The sequence below is a fragment of the Mesoplodon densirostris genome, chromosome 12, assembly GCF_025265405.1.
Source record: "Mesoplodon densirostris isolate mMesDen1 chromosome 12, mMesDen1 primary haplotype, whole genome shotgun sequence".
Classification (NCBI taxonomy): domain Eukaryota; kingdom Metazoa; phylum Chordata; class Mammalia; order Artiodactyla; family Ziphiidae; genus Mesoplodon; species Mesoplodon densirostris.
Genome location: NC_082672.1, coordinates 43,836,360 through 43,853,180, shown reverse-complemented (window position 1 = coordinate 43,853,180; position 16,821 = coordinate 43,836,360). Strand labels below are relative to the sequence as shown.

Sequence of the window (16,821 nt, the reverse complement as noted above, 5' to 3'; positions counted from 1 at the left end):
TTGAGAAATTAAAATACATGAGAAGTATATCAAAGCCTTCCTGAAATGGGCATAAATCATTAAATAACTACATTTTGTGGAGTAGTGAATGGCCCTCCTCCTTGAGAACAGACATTTTCTTAATAGTGTCACTGGCAGTATAGTTCAGTCAATATTTTTTCCTTTCATTATTGACCTAATACTAAAATACTCAATCCTTTTGATTGGTTGAATATCTCAGGAAGTCTTACAAGTAGAAACCTGCCATCCAAGTGTACAGGGGACTTGGTGTTTACCTGATACATTTCCCATATCAGAGGATAGGAATTCTCCTGGGCCAAAGCTATTTAATGGTTTACTCCAAAGCCCGTCTTCTTTCACAGCCATGATAAATGGTGTCTCTGCAGCTGTTTGGTTTTTTTAAAAAAAAATTGAAAGAAATATCACAGAAAACACACTTTTTTTAGGTACACATTTATACCTTAGATTTCCTTCATAAAGTCAATCAGCATTTTGAAAAATACTCTGGAATAATATGAGTAATTGTATCTGCTTAAAAGAATTATCTATCATATTAAACATACTTTCTGATTTTTGTGTAAATAGTTGTAATTGAATGTGAAGAGAAATGTGTAGTGATGTTGCCTCTATAGCAATGTCACGGTCATGGCAGATTTTTGTGTGTGGTGTGTGCTTTAGCTATTGGTGGCCATGGTCCTATTCAGAGCACCCAGAAGCGATTGCGATAACAACAATAGTATAAATGGGTCAGTTATCTTTCCATTTTTTTTCAACCAAGAGGATAGAATTCAACATAATTCACAGCCCCTCAGCTTCTCTCGCCAAGAGCTTCAGAGTTCAAGGATCGCTACTGCTTAATAAACCATGAGAAAGGAGAAAACCATGAAGAAGAAGAGAATTATATTGTTTGTTAAAAAATATCTTGGACAGTTTAAAATAGCAGGTTAGAAACATAAATATCACACAATGCTTTATTTGCTTTCCTAATCTCAGATAATAAACACATCCTCAAGGGGTCAACGCACACTCATTCTAATTTTTTTACCACATTGAAGGTGAGAAATTTTAAAGGACATAGGGAGAAAGGCTTTTTGTCAGAATCATTCCCTAAATCAAGAATATTTTCTCACCTGGTACCAGGGTAGTTCCCACTGAGGGCTCTGACCAAGGGCCTGGCCCCTTGGGAGAACTTGCTCTCACAAAAACCTTGTATTTCGTAGCACTCTGAAGGTCGTGTACATTAAGGATGGTCCCACTTATATTAGAGAACACGTGAGTGGTTTCAGGAAAGTCTTGGGTTGATACTTTCACCTCATAAGTCCAGTTCTGCCAGGCGGAAGGACCTAATTGGAAGAGTTAAACAATATTACTGACGAGGATGACATCAGCAAGGGCAAACAAAGGACTGTCAGTAAATTTATCTACAGCTTCACCTTGAGTGAAAGGATAATTGGGCCTGTTACCCCATAATCACCAGGGTTAACTTGGTGACATGACTAGGGCAGTGGTCATCCCACCCACTCATTTTGTTCCATCAAAGGAGACATCATGCCCAGCAAATCAGAGGCCACTGTTCCCCTGTCAGTGCTGTATGATTGGCTGCATAGAACTGTCGGAGGGGTTTTCTATACAAGCTCCTAATAAACAAATGCTTAATGATGAATCTCTAATACAATTCCCAGTGTTGGTAGAGCATCTCCCTTCTAGAAGCCCAAACAATACAAAAGAATTTTTTTTTTGCTAATTCATTTTCAGCCATCTTTGTCATATACAGCAAACAGGCATAATTAACGTAGTCTTAAAGTAAAAAATAGCCAATGTTTGCTAGGTACTCTAGGGGACCAGGGGTTGGCAAATGGCAGCCCACAGGCCAAATCTGGCCTACTGCCTGTTTTTGTAAATAAAGTTGTACTGGAACACAGCCACAGCTATACATTTACATTTTATCTATGGCTGTTTACACACCACAAGGACAGAGTTGAGTCGCTATGCCAGAAGCCACATGACCCACAAAGCTGAAAATATTTACTATCTGGTCCTTCCTTTATAGAAAAAAATTGCCAACAGCTGTGCTAGACACTGTTCTAAGTGTTCTACCTATGAATCTTAATTTGGTCTGTATGACAATCCCATAGAAATATATAATTAATATTTTTATTCCAGTAGTGGAAACATGCATGAAGTGGTTAAGTAACTTGCTCAAGTCATTCTGCTAAAAAAGGGCAAGACCAGCCTTTGAATCCATGCAGGCTGGCTCCAGAGCCCACCTGCATACCCACCACACATGCTGCCTCTCCAGAGATGAAAATTCAAGTCCAGAGAGTTTTAGGCTCAAATTCATGCAAGATCTCCCTGGATACATAATCTCAACCCAAGTGCTCCATCCCCCTGGCTAATGCATTCCCTCAGACTAGAATGTCAGTGCCTGACTCCAAGGAGACACTCAATAAATGCTCCAACCATTCTGTTGGGACATATATGATAAAATATAGAGATTCTCTTAAGGCAAAACTGATAAATGTAGAACAAATGTATAAACACTGTGTGTGTGTGTATGTGTGTGTGTGTGTGTGTGTGTGTGTGTGTGAAAGAGAGAGAGAGAGAGCACTAAGTAGTGCTTTGGGTTGATGACTAAATAATCACATATGGGGTCTCAAAGTTGAGTCGCCATCTCAAGCCATTCAAACTTTCCTCTCCTTCCAGCAAGGCTAGTCTCCAGGCTGGGGACAGGGCACTCACTGGCTCCAATGGCGAGCACAGGGGGCTTCCACTGAACCAGGGCCTGGTGTGAGCCGAACAGCACTGAGAGCTGCCGTGGGCAGCCCGGCAGCGGGTGTGGCTGGGTGTACAAGCCAAAGATGACCAAGTTGCCAAACCCAAATTCTTCTATGTGACTCAGGTCACATCCCACGATGAACTCATTAAAAGACAGAGAATCCTTTTGGAAAACAGCCTTGCCATCTGTGACCAGGAAGTCGTTGTTTTCACAAGCAAAGCTCTTCACATCAGTAAACGGGACATGAGGTAGGACAAGGTGGGACGCGGAGCCATCCAGAAAGGTTGACATGAAGACTTGGGTGGTGTCATTGAAGTAAATGATTCGCTTGGACCGTGGCTTGATTGCAAAGTCCTTTAATGTGCCACTCTGCACAATACGCACAACTTCCGAGTCCCGACCAGAAGCCACAGGGAGATCGACTCTATAAATGCCGTCTCTCAGAAGATAAAAGACATACCTGACACAGGAGCAAAAGAAGCCTGGTGTGATTCAGTGCAAGGGTGAAGGAGCAACAATGTCTCAGCCCATTGTTTTATCCTGTTGGGCAATTAGAACCAGATATCTCCAGAGTGGATAAGTACAGGGTTTCCCAAGGTGCAAACTAGTAAAGGTATTTATTAAAGATATGCTCTAGTCATTTAAGTTAGAAGTTGGAACACTGGAAAATTTCAGCCTCCCTTATAATGCATAATCTCCTAATTATTAAATGTGACTTTTTAAGGAATCAGAATTTAAGAACAGCAAGGGTCTTTAAAGGTTTTCTAATAAAATCTACTCTTAAAGGAAAGCATATTATATAAAAATTACATGACCGAACACGTTATTTATTATGAAATAGTTTTCTCCAATATACACAAATTCTGAGTCTAATTCTGTCAATAAATATTCCCATGCATTGTGAATTACAAAATGGAAGAAAGCACAAACATTTGAGCACTTTTTTTAAACTGGACGGTTATTATTTTACACGGTTATCTAGCAGTACTGCTCTGCATTTGTAGTAGACTAAGCTTTTTTTGTTTAATATTCACAATTGAGTGGGACAGTAGGGCTACCATTTTACAAAATCATGAAGAAATACCCCACAACTGAGTAACACAGCTGGGAAGGACCACCCCACAATCAGGAGAAAGGAGCCAGTGGAAGAAGTTGGATAAAACACCTAATTTGGAGCCAAATGTCATGGTAATGATACAGGTTGATTTTTAATAATGAAAGAGAAAACACTGTCAAAATATTTCATTGATAAATCAAATTCATAAATACAGTTTTAAAACATAAAACTATTAATTCGCATGTAGCTAATCTAGAATTTGTGATCATGGAGAAAGACGTTAACACACGCATATGTTTGCTTAGTAAATCTTATCAAGAGCCCATGCCGTGGGTTGGCAGGATTCCAACCTATCATCACCGCTGTCAAATCATTTTTCTTGTCCTGTTCAGTCCCGCTTTTATTCTCCTTGATGACTATTCCAAATCTTTACCAACATGCTCGAGACTCCTGTGCCCGAATAACATTCCGAGATGTAAACTTCATGTTGAGATATCAACCTATGTTCTTTTTCTTAAGAGAACATTGTGGCAGGCAAAGAGCAGAAATAACTTGGCTCTTAACTTCCTCTTTTGTTTCCCAAATTCAAAATTGTTAAGGGACTTTGAAGGGATTTCAGAAGATTACAGTTCTTTTACTGAAGCAGGGAAGAGGGCAGGTCTTTAACCCTCACTGTCACTTTGGAGGGGAAAGAAAACGAGAAGAAAAGTGAGGAGAGCTGGGTGTGGGGGGAGAGGACGGAAGTGAGAGAGAGAAGCAGCAGGGATGGGGGGAGAGGGAAGAGTTTTATAATAAGTACAAACTCAGTGAGTGAATAATTCAGTGGTGCAAGATAACAGCATAATGGTAACCTTTTTTAATCAGAAGAATAAACTATTCATCTGTCTGAAATTCTTCAGGAATACTACATAGAAAGGTTGCTAAAAGTTTTGATTTTTACAGAAACTGTCATTGTATAAGGAGATGATTAGAAGACAGGCCCTGGAGCACGAAGTCAAATACTGATTCCAGCGCAAAACAGCTGATGGTCTTGGGCGGTCGATAAATCAACTTGTGCTTTGCTTTCCTATCTTTAAAATTGGGATAATAGAAGTACTACCCCATACAGCTGAACAAGAATTAAATGAATTATTGGAAGTAATGCACTTAGAGGCACATATTAAGTGCCTGATAACTATTATTGAATAATTATTATAATTTCTAGTCATATTTCAAAATCTAAGCACAAATCAGTTTTATCCTAATGGAAAAAAGAGCCACCAAAGACTTCTTTGAGATGTATTTTGAGTGACTGATTTAGTGAGTGAAGTTCATTATCCTCAGAATGAGTCATTTCGTGTAACTGCCAGCAAAAAAGTTCATTTCATAGGATCTTAGACTTTTACAAATGAGTAAAATAAGATCCAAAGAGTCCAAAGGACTTGTCCTACATCACAGGGTTTTAAAAAAAAGAAAAAGAAAAAATCCTGTAATTCAGTAATTCACTCAAGCTTAAAACATTAAAATAAATATCTGGTAAATTATGAAAGAATATGAATAGAAAATCTTGATTTTAAATCAATAATGAGTAAGAAAGTCAATTCATGAAAGATAAAAAGTGCTATGGGCTATATTTTTTTTCACTCAAAATGAAAACAACTTTATCCCTACAAGAAAGAAAAATGTTTAGTCTTACAAACATTGGCCTTGCTTATTGGTTACTAACCTGTAATTATCTGATCACATTTAAGAAATAATAACCCCAAAATAACTTCCTATGTTTTCATCCTTCACATTTGGGCACGTGGAGATCATGTAATACATTCACAGTGAATAACTCATTTCATCCTCAAAATACCCCAACTGAGTATTATTGTCTTCCCCATATGGAAGGATAAAGCAAAGGTCATAGACACGAAGTTACTTTCTTGAAGTCCTACTACAATTTAGCATCACAACTGAGCTAAAATGTGTCCATTTCATTGTGGCAGGGGGAAACATAGTGATTTGTAATGGCAAATTTTAACTTGTTATTAGCTATCAATTTCTGTTTCCTAAAGTGGATGGTAGCAGTGTTCTTTATAAACCAGCCTCCTGATAGATGTGAGAACCAGACCAGACAAATAAACAGGTACTGAGTTGCTCAGCAAGAGAAAACGGTGCAATGAAAAGAGGAAAGAGAGGCAGGAAGGGCTTCTCATGGGGAGCATTGAGGGGGAATAAGACCCTGAGTCATGCATAAAATAGTGACATACCCAAGACGAGAACCCAGGCCCCAGAGTCCCAGACAAGAAGTCTTTCCCATAAGCTCATATTTTACTGTGAAGGAGAAAGGAAAAACTACTTACCTAGAGAAGTTGTGGATCAAGTTTGAATGAAATTTCCTCTTGGCTCTATAAGAATGAAAATCTTTGCCTGGATTTAATTAAATGTGAAATCAGATACATAGATTGGCTCATCTGGTACTAGGATGTTATTAGCAAGCAAGTTTCCCCAAGATTCTTGCCAAAGGAAGAGAATTCACATTTACAAGGCTAACACTCACCCATTGTATGAATCAGCCACAATTTTTTGAGGTGCAATAATTGAGGGAGGAGTAACTTCCTCAATGTTTGAGCAGTTTTCTAAATCACAGACCCATACCTAGAGAAGAGTACATCAGTAGAATTAGTGTCTATTCAATTTGGCCAACAAGTATTTCTTGAGCAACTGTTCTGTGTTTAGAATTTCACTAGTCACAGAGCACTTTTAGAAAACATAAAAAAGCTCTTAAAAGACAGTGTTATATCCTATATCCTAATGAGTTTATATCCTCTTGGTATCCATGAAATACAAGTACGTATTTTCCTGGCTTACAGAGGCACTCAACTATTTTTATTAATATTTAAGCTGTTTCCAAGCTTAGGGGCTTCCAGCCATAGTGATTGTGACCAGCCTGTCCCTTTAAAAGAAGGAAACTTGAAACACAGCAAACTGTGTCTTCTCAAAGATTTGGTAATACAATATTTTCAGAGACCTACTAAAGTTATCCATGGTTATTATACAATTTACAATGCTTGCAGCTGATTTTGATCATGATTGGCAGTTTTATCTAGTGATAATTCAGGTACCACCACTGTCTTATGGAAGATGAATTATCATTAGTATAAACTCGTAGCTCTGAAAAATCACAATAAAGATGATTTAATGGTAGGTCAGGACTAGTACTAGGTAAAGTCTAGACCCTCCTATAGGCTAGATCTATGGTTCATTGCTAACCCAGTGTCTAAAACATAGTAAACACTCAGTAACTAATTATTGAATGAAAGAATTATGTTTATTTGTAAATATACCAAGATATGCATTAGAGTATCAATATCAAGTTGTTTACTTTAAATTCTCAGACTAACCAGTTGATCCATGATGAAGTACATTCTCTGATAAAGCCAGTCTATGGAGATGGAAGAAATTAATCCTGAACCACTGTAAAAAATTCTTAGGTCAGACACATCAGACATGTTGGCAGTTCCCTTCACCCATATGAGAGTTCCTTCAGAGAAATAAACAACTTGCTGGTGGACATTAACTGATATTCCTGGAAGAGCCATGCAAATACATGTGTGTTATTAGGTAACAACCAGACAAAACACTTCCATGAAAGAGGATTTATTTCTTTAATCCTTAATAAAGGGATTAAAACTGAAGTCAACCTGGATCTTTCTTTTCACACTAAGGAAACATTTTTCTCTATTACACTGACCTGTAATATTACGGTGTGTAGCACCTGACTGAAGGCAATGTGCTTCATCTACTAAATGTTTTAAAGATCTCTTTCGCAGAGAAGTTTTCCTGGATAAAAAGAGCCACTGTTCCTCTTCTTGAACTAAAACAACAACACAGTTTCTAGACAGACAGACCAATCATATGCACATTGACACAAAAAAGATCAAATCCACCCTTCAAAATGAGGGGAGTAGCACGTGAAAGAGGCTGGTCAGATTTTCTCTGAAGGCACTGGGGTATTTCAACTGTGGTATAAATGACATTCTGTGATTGGGATGAGAAGTACAGTGTCAGTCAAGTAGGATTTCTGGGTATGTGCCCCTAAATGCCCTCAAAATAACATCACATGCAGTATCACTGTTCTCAACAGCCTTGCCCAAATAGGAGCTTGGCTTATCCTCCACCATAGGAATCTGACTGCTTGGTGGAGGTGGTCCAGCCCAGGCTGGAGCGGGTTGTTGCATAACACACACATATGGACAAACTTTGGTTGTCTCTGTTTTGTCTTTAATTATCTCCCTTTGAGGCAGGAGAAAGTTCTGTAGTAATGAAATGTGAGGACTACAGAACTCTGTTTGACATCCTGATCAACCAGAGACTGATGAAGTGTGCGTTGATGAACACTTTTAGTGTAATTAATAAATGTTATGCAATAATCACGGTAACAACAACCTTAAGCCTGCTCTATATTTAACTCGTCCTTTGGATGCTTCTTGCATAACAAAATTACCTCTCCTTTCCTAGATTGTAGTAACAGCCCCAAAAAATAAACTAAAGGCTGGTGATAGATGACATTCACTACCCACTGGCATAGGCCTGTGCAGATTAGAGGAAGGGGCAGTCAAGTCAGCAAATGGGGCTCCCATGAAAACAGAGAGCAGACTGCTAGAATTCTGAATCTTTGTGTGTTATTCCAAAGTCTTTTTTTTTTTTTTTTTTTTTTTTTGCGATACGCAGGCCTCTCACTGTTGCGGCCTCTCCCGTTGCAGAGCACAGGCCCCGGACGTGCAGGCTCAGCGGCCATGGCTCACGGGCCCAGCCACTCTGTGGCATGTGGGATCTTCCCGGACCGGGACACGAACCCGTGTCGCCTGCATTGGCAGGCGGACTCTCAACCACTGTGCCACCAGGGAAGCCCCCAAAGTCTTTTAACTCGCTTCCCCAAAATATTTCCAGTGCTTCTTAGAGAGCATTTTCTTTTATTATTTTGCTCACGTGGGCATCATGCAGAAAGTATTCAATCTCTCAAGGCAATTGTTAAAATGCTGAAGTAAAAAAAAAAAAAATGGTACTTGCAAAATAATAACAGAAGCTAATTTGGTAGACTGAATATTCAGAACGGTAAAATGTAACTTATTAAGTTTAGATATATTTAAAAACCTTAAGGAAACTGGAAGAAAAAGATATCTGATCTGTGTTAAATAATAATACATAATACAAGGTGGAGGTTAGGGCAGAAACAATATATGTATCCCCTAAGTGTGTAAATGAGAGTCATAATCACTAGTGACTTTAACTGAAACCAAGGGTTTGCTTGAAGCCAGTTTTTTAATCCCTAATTTTTTTTTTTAATTTTTAAATTCCAACGTGGAAACTTTTGATCAAACAGCTTACTCTTATTTGTCAAATACTGGGACTCATTTAAAATTGAAAACTTACCAAGTATTCAGAAGACAGTGTCCATTTGAGCAGAACAGTAGGGTCTTGGGGAGCACCAGATGACCCAGGACCTCTAAGATCTGAACCCACCCTTGCCACCCGCTCAGTTCCGTGTAACAGGAGGCGCCTCCCCAGTCTCTACCTGCTGGGGATGAAGTAGTAATACTAGATTCTGCTTCCGGCCCCTCACCAACTTCATTTACTGCTGCAACAGAAAACCTATTCCAAAAACAATTTGGAGAGATGTATTTTACATGGCATGGTGTGAACATGAGATAAAAATAGAAGGAGCAATAACATTTCTATTTAAAGGACGATGTGGCAATGCATGTATCTAGTTACTTGGTGCCACTGCTTAGCACTAAAATGACCATCAATCACATCCTTGTTTGCATTCCCCATAGAATAGTTCAGGGTCACAGAGGTCAAAAACTGAACTCTGCTATCTGCATGACCCCCATTCATGCCCTAATTTAAAGAGGTCTTAGTAAATGCTGGAAAAGCTAACAATAATAAAATAATCCCCTTAACAGTTAATACAAAAATACCATTAACAGAATTTTACCTCCTTACTTTTCATGTTGGATTAAATGAAGAAATGATATTTATGGTGCTTATAATGTCTTTTTTAGCCCATATTTATAAGCCCATATTTATTAGCCCACATTTATATTTATCTCTGAATATAATAGAAATACTCACAAATGTTTTTGCTCAGGATAGTGTAATCTAATAAGCATAAAAACTTGAGGAAAACCACAGTAACTTAAACCAGCAGCACAAAGCCAATGTGACTTCTCAAAATACATTTAAACTATTTTTTAGCCCTGTTTCTTAAATAATTATCATGCCTGTACCCATGCTGGTTACTATTTTTAAATTTTATATTGGAGTATAGTTGATTTATAATATTGTGTTAGATTCAGGTCTACAGCAAAGCAACTTAGTTATACATATACATATTTCTATTCTTTTGCAGATTCTTTTCCCATATAGGTTAGTACATAGTATCGAGTAGAGTTCCCTGTGCTGTACGGTAGGTCCTTGTTGGTTATCTATTTTACATATAGTAGTGTGTATATGTTAATCCCAAACTCCGAATTTATCCCTCCCTCCCCCCTCCCCTCCCCCCCCCACCTTTCCGTTTTGCATGCTGGTTACATCTTTCCTGCACCACTTAATTCTTACCTGTAGGTGGTATTTGGTAGAGCGGAGTAAAACTGGAAACTGGTTCTCTGTGTCCCTGAATCTAACTTTTGATTTTTACTAATCAGCCTTAAGTTATAACCCAAAATAGGTCCACCTGGGAATTGAGGTGGAGCCCAACTGATTTCCACCGTGTCGGGACTGGAGCTTTCAATATTTCTAATGAGAGGAGCAGTTTCAGGAACTGGAAGAGATAATGGTGACATCGTGAGCAGAAAATATACAGTGAAAAATGTAAAAATGTAAATAGGATAGGAAAAAAAGTGTTTTTTTTTTGAAAAGAGCATAAATGAAGTATTTTTGTTAATATTCACAGAAGTGATAGAGAGAAGATAGCAATATATCTATGAGCTGCAATTCTTGATCCCTAAATGATACCAGTTAGCTACTTTCCTAAGGGACTCTTTCAAATGTTATTTTCCTCACTTCTAATTTATGCAATAAAATTAAATGTGGAAGTATGCAAATAGGATAAATGTTCTAGAAAAAAAGTGGTCAAAAATCTCCAGAGACCTAAATAAGTTGAAACGTGGGATGGAACCAGGTTAGGAAGAAGAGAATCTGTAATAAACTGGAGTCAATGATTAATACAAGTTAAAAGAAGTAAGTCCTGGGGCCTATTCCCTCACTAGAGTGCTGTGGCCGGACTAGTTCCAGCTAAAGATATGGATTTAGATAAGCCTGAATTAGAACAGTCTGCTTCACTTTTGCTGGCATCAGCTCTGCTGACCTAGACTGTACTTTCCTCCCCCAGCTCCCAAGGTCCCCTGGAATGCAGGCGTTCTGTGCCTTAGCAACATCCCTTCCCTTGTGAAGGATGAAAGGAGCATGCATTCACTAATTAAGCACTCACCCACAGACTTTAGGAGCTACCCAAGTGACAAAGAACAGAAAGGAAAATGAATGATCTAACAGCCTACCTTCCATCCATGTCTCCACCTGCTTTCCATACCCCCCACGCCCTGAAACCACACCCTTTTATTTCCTCTTTCCATAGAAAGACAGACTGATGTCACTCTGCTCTTCAGTAGTCTCTCTGCCTCGGAACGATTTTGGCAGGTGCTCTGCATCGCCCCTGACCCTTTAGAGTGGGGAGAAAAGAGACAGTTCAGCCCTCACAATGGCTGCATTTTAAAAAGGCTTTTTAATTGACCTCTCAGCCTTTCTCTGATACAGTTCCTCCCCAACTCTCAGACAGAGCTTTAGCAAACACAAATACCATCACATCATTCCTCTGCTCCATGCACTCAGTCACCCTGGTGAACAGGGGAGTAGGAATCATCTCCCAGTGAATCAGAATCAGGATGTCAGAAAAACTAACTCTCTAGGGTCAGTGCCCAGACAGACATGATCTGCTCCACTTCAAGCACGTAGATGTCACGTGGTGAACTGTGATTATTGTCCAAATCTCCCCCACAAAAATTGTCCCTGAAAAGGCTGGTCAAGTTAGGCAAGGTAAACATTCCACCTGATTAAGAAATTATCTTCATAAGGGCCCCAATTAAAAGGCAGTAATACCATCTAAAAACCATATATTTCCCATAGCTAAAAAAGAAAAGAATCATGAAATGATGGAACATGAAACAGATAACCTTATAAGTTTTGATGTGGCTAAAAAAAGTGACAGAATTGAGGCATGAGATGCTATCCATGGAAAAGACCCCCAGTGCAAGGACTGGAACACCTGGAGGGTATGTGGGCTTGCATATCCAGAGAAAGGCCCAGAAATGGAAAGCAAAATTTGCCTTCTTCATTATTATTATTTTTTTTTTGGCGGTATGCGGGCCTCTCACTGTTGTGGCCTCCCCCGTTGCGGAGCACAGGCTCCGGACGCGCAGGCTCCGGACGCGCAGGCTCAGCGGCCATGGCTCACGGGCCCAGCCGCTCCGCGGCATATGGGATCCTCCCAGACCGGGGCACGAACCCGTATCCCCTGCATCGGCAGGCGGACTCTCAACCACTTGCGCCACCAGGGAGGCCCCCTTCTTCATTATTTTGATTTGACTAGCCTTGGGCCCTGGACCATGGTATGTCTCCAGCACTGGAAAATGTTCCAACACTATTGGAGTACATGAGGCATTGCTTTGAATGAAGAAGGATCCACGTATTCTACTCGGATCTGGAATATTTCGAATATGACCCTAGGCCAGTGTCTGACCTGAGGTCCCAAGGATAGTCAGGGAATAATCAGCAGAGGTGCCACACATACCCTAAAATCTGATATGCAAGAAGAGAGCACCAATCAGAGAAGAGGGAAAATGCCCCAACCAGCTTCATCAGCTGTCTAGCTATGCACTGTCCAAGGCCTAGTTCACAGTGAGGGTCTCTGCACACAGCTGAATCTCCAGAACTAGGGGTAGGGACATATAACATCTGGCTTGGAATAAGTCCTCCCAAGTTCCTTCAGCTAACTCTAAGGGTGAGAGCACCAGGCAACTCTCCCTGAGTGTCTGCCCCAGGCATTCACCTCCCTAAAAGGCTCTAGGCTTGAATCCTTTTCCTGGTATGGAAGTCACATCTTTGAAAGAAGAAATCAGAAAATGCCCCAATATACGTACTGTTTTTTAAAATCATCTCTAATCAAATGTTAAAGTATTATAATAACCTCCCAGCTGGTCTCACTACCTCTGTACTCTCCAGTCTCTCTCATTCCTTCAATTCATTCCATGTGTAGTGGCCAAAATTATCTTTTCAAGGAGTACTCAAAGCAACTACTCCTCTTCTTTAAAACCTTCCATAATTTCTGACTGCTAAATGAGGCTTATTCTGACCACCTTCTTTAATACACTCCCCATTTCTAAAGGACAGACCCTGCTCAAAACGTTCCTCTTACCATAGCACCCTGTATCTTCCTACTTACAATATACTTTTCTTATTTATTAGGTTTACTGCTTAGAGTATTTCTTCTCCACCAGAATGGGTATTTTTGTTTTGATCACAGAAGTATGGTGAGCACCTAGAACATAATTTGGCACCTAGCTAGGTACTCCATTGTTCGATGGGTCTATTAATGAAGGAATAAATTTATTTCATTGTTTAAAATAAAATGAACTAACCAAAGCTTTGGAATAATCCCTGATTTCTTAAGCAATGTGTGCATGCCATACCTCCATAAGGATGAGTCCTATAACTGGGACTTGGAGGGGAATACAGTTGCAGCTGGGCTGTGAAGATCCAAACCACTCGAAAAATATATTCAGTGAAGGGATGCAAGGGCTCTACCACATAGGAGAGCTTGGACACGGCCTAAATCAACAAGAGATCAAAAATCAGCATTTATGGAATAGCCACTGCATATTGTAACTCAAGAGCACAGATTCGTTTGTAGATGATGGATGGCCTTCTGGATATGGAGTGACCCAAGGCCTGCCAGACCCGTTGAAATGGAGGCCTGGAGCTCAGAGCTGAGCCATCCCGACATCAGTCAACATAATTCACACCAAAATTCTTCCCTTCTTCAAAACTGCAAAATTATGGATTCAATTATATGGAATTTACCTCAAGGCTTTACTTTACTTTTCCATGTTAATATATTTGGTGTCTTGGGACTATTTTACTCTGAACATGCTTTTGATTTCCTAAAAGGGACCATCCTGGATGACCTCCCTGCCCTCCACCCTAGTTGGAATCATTTTCAGTGGGGTGGGCAGATAATGACCAATGATATAAGTAGTTGGTTATGTGATGCTGTACTGAAGGAATAATAAATACATCCAATAATATATCTTCCTTAAAAATAAAAGGTTTAGCATAAAGAGTAGCAGAGATTAAATTTCATCTAATCCAACCACTCATTTTACGTTTGAATCTTCTCTAGAATGTCTTTACACCTATAATTATATGTAGTAATTTGGCACTTTTAATAATTTGAAGAAAAAGTCTCCATTTAGGCACATGGGCAGCAGTTCATACCTCAGTGTAAGTCCAGCTTCCAGGCAGTTGTGCATATTTCCACTGAATGATGTATTTTACTCCAGAGATGTTGGCCGATTTCCATCGTAATGTCACACTGTGGCTTCCGATGGAAGAAGCAAATGGTGCAGTGGGGAAGTCTGTATTTTCTGGGGAGAAAACAAGATTTCATTCACCATGTTCCCTGTCTGTCAAAGCAGGAGAGAGTGTCCCTGCTTCATCTAGTGCCCTCAGCACCCTCGTGCCACAATTATTCACCTGAACAATAACTAATGCATATATTCAAGTGATTTATTTTTTTAAATGAGCCAGTCGGTCTGGCAGCTTTTTTCCCCCATAGAACGCACTTATCTTTGATGATAGTTTTTTTACAAGCAAGCAACATGGAGTGTTCTGAGACTGTCCAGTTTTCTCTTGTGATACCACTTCTATATAGGCTAAAAGGGTGGGCACCAAGGGTGTGTCTGGGGCAACAGAACCATCCACTACCCCAGGACATGTGTCTCAAGATATATTTTAATTTTACACTGTATATCTACAGTTGTTGCCCATTTTGTCAACACATTATTTTTATATGTGCAAGTAGTTGTCTGTACTCCAAAGGATTCTATATTCTGCTGTTTTTTATTGTGAAATATTTCATAACTTTTAAACAGTAGCAACATTACAATTGGTACACACAGTTATTCGTGCTACTTCCCAGGCCCTGTGTGAGGGGTTAGAATTCTGAATGGTATGTACCACTGGGATGAAATTATTTTACTTTACTTTTTCTATTTTCCAAAATTGTGACTAATTTAATGCATTAGCTTGCTTTTTCGCCAGAATTTTTTATTGTGGTAAAATACACATGGCATAAAATTTACTATCTTAACCATTTTTAAGTGTACAGTTCTGTGGTATTGAGTACATTTATATTCTCGTACAACCATCACGACCGTCCATCTCCAGAACTCTTTTCATCTTGCAAAACTGAAACTAACCATTAAATAATAACTCCCCATTCCCCCTCTCCCTCCCCCTTCCCTAGGCAACCACCAATCTACTGTCTGTATAATTTTAAGTACTCTAAATACCTCATATAAGTGGAATCAAACAGTATTTGTCTTATTGTGACGGGCTTATTTCACTTAGCATAATGTCCTCAAAATTTATTCATGCTGTGGCATATGTCAGAATTTCCTTCCTTTTTGAGTCTGAATAATATCCCATTGTATGTGTATATTGCATTTTGCTAATCCATTCATCTGTCAGTGGACATTTGGGCTGCTTCCATGTTTTAGCTATTGTGAATTCAATATTTGAGTATAATAGGGGTGTATAAATATCTTTTTGAGACTCTGCTTTCAATTCTTTTGAGTATATACCCCAAAGTGGAATTGCCAGATCATGCAGTAATTCTGTCTTTAATTTTTTGGTTTTTTTCCACAGGAGTTATACCATTTTACATCCCCATCAACAGTACACAGCATTCCAATTTCTCCACAGCCTCGTCAACTCTTTTACCTTTCTGGGATTTTTTGCTTTTTTTTTTTTTCCTTGAAGTGGTATTTCATTGTAGGTTTGATTTGCATTTCTCTAATGATTAGTAATGTTGAGCATCTTTTCATATGCTCTTTGGCCATTTGTATATCTTCTTTGTAGAAATGTCTAAGTCCTTTGCCCATTTTTTAATTGGATTGTTTGGGGGTTTTGTTGTTGAGTTTTAGGAGTTTACTATATATTTTGATATTAATCCCTTATCAGTTATGTGATTTGCAAATATTTTCTCCTATTCTATTGTTTGCTGTTTTTACTCTGTTGATAGTGTGCTTAAATTTTTTTAATTTTCATGAAGTTCAATTTGTCTATTTTTTCTCTTGTTACCTATGCCTTTTGTGTCATATCCAAATAATCATTGCCAAATTCAATGTTGTAAAGCTTTTGTCCTATGTTTTCTTCTAAGATTTTTATAGTTTCAGGTCTTACATTTAGATCATTGATCCATTTTGAGTTATTTATTTATTTTGGGGGGGCTGCATTGGGTCTTTGTTGCTGCACACGGGCTTTCTTTAGTTGCAGCGAGCGGGGGCTACTCTTCGTTGTGGTGCGTGGGCTTCTCATTGCGGTGGCTTCTCTTGTTGCGGAGCACAGGCTCTAGGTGCACAGGCTTCAGTAGTTGTGGCACGTGGGCTCAGTAGTTGTGGCTCATGGGCTCTAGAGCACAGGTTCAGTAGTTGTGGTGCGTGGGCTTGGTTGCTCCGTGGCATGTGGGATCTTCCTGGACCAGGGCTTGAACCCATGTCCCCTGCATTGGCAGGCAGATTCTTAACCACAGTGCCACCAGAGAAGTCCCCATTTTGAGTTAATTTTTGTATATGATGTTTTATAAGGATCCAACTTAATTCTTTTGTATGTTGATATTCAGTTTTATCAGGACTATTTGCTGAAAAGACTGCCTTCTCCCCCATTGAATGGTCTTGGTACCCTT

General features: G+C 39.3%; 1 protein-coding gene across 2 annotated transcripts in view; it reads right to left on the bottom strand.

Moving 5' to 3' along the window:
* Nucleotides 1-16,821, bottom strand: part of ROS1 (ROS proto-oncogene 1, receptor tyrosine kinase) — a 114,488-nt gene that overhangs the window by 73,618 nt on the left and 24,049 nt on the right. For both annotated transcript variants that reach the window (XM_060114794.1, XM_060114793.1), the window contains exons 6-15: nt 14,352-14,500; nt 13,547-13,685; nt 10,422-10,623; nt 9,376-9,452; nt 7,552-7,674; nt 7,202-7,386; nt 6,358-6,455; nt 2,740-3,236; nt 1,131-1,343; nt 276-386 (exon numbers count right to left, since the gene is read on the bottom strand). In XM_060114794.1, coding sequence (XP_059970777.1) covers nt 276-386; nt 1,131-1,343; nt 2,740-3,236; nt 6,358-6,455; nt 7,202-7,386; nt 7,552-7,674; nt 9,376-9,452; nt 10,422-10,623; nt 13,547-13,685; nt 14,352-14,500 — 1,794 coding nt within the window. The remainder of the gene's footprint in view (nt 1-275; nt 387-1,130; nt 1,344-2,739; nt 3,237-6,357; nt 6,456-7,201; nt 7,387-7,551; nt 7,675-9,375; nt 9,453-10,421; nt 10,624-13,546; nt 13,686-14,351; nt 14,501-16,821) is intronic.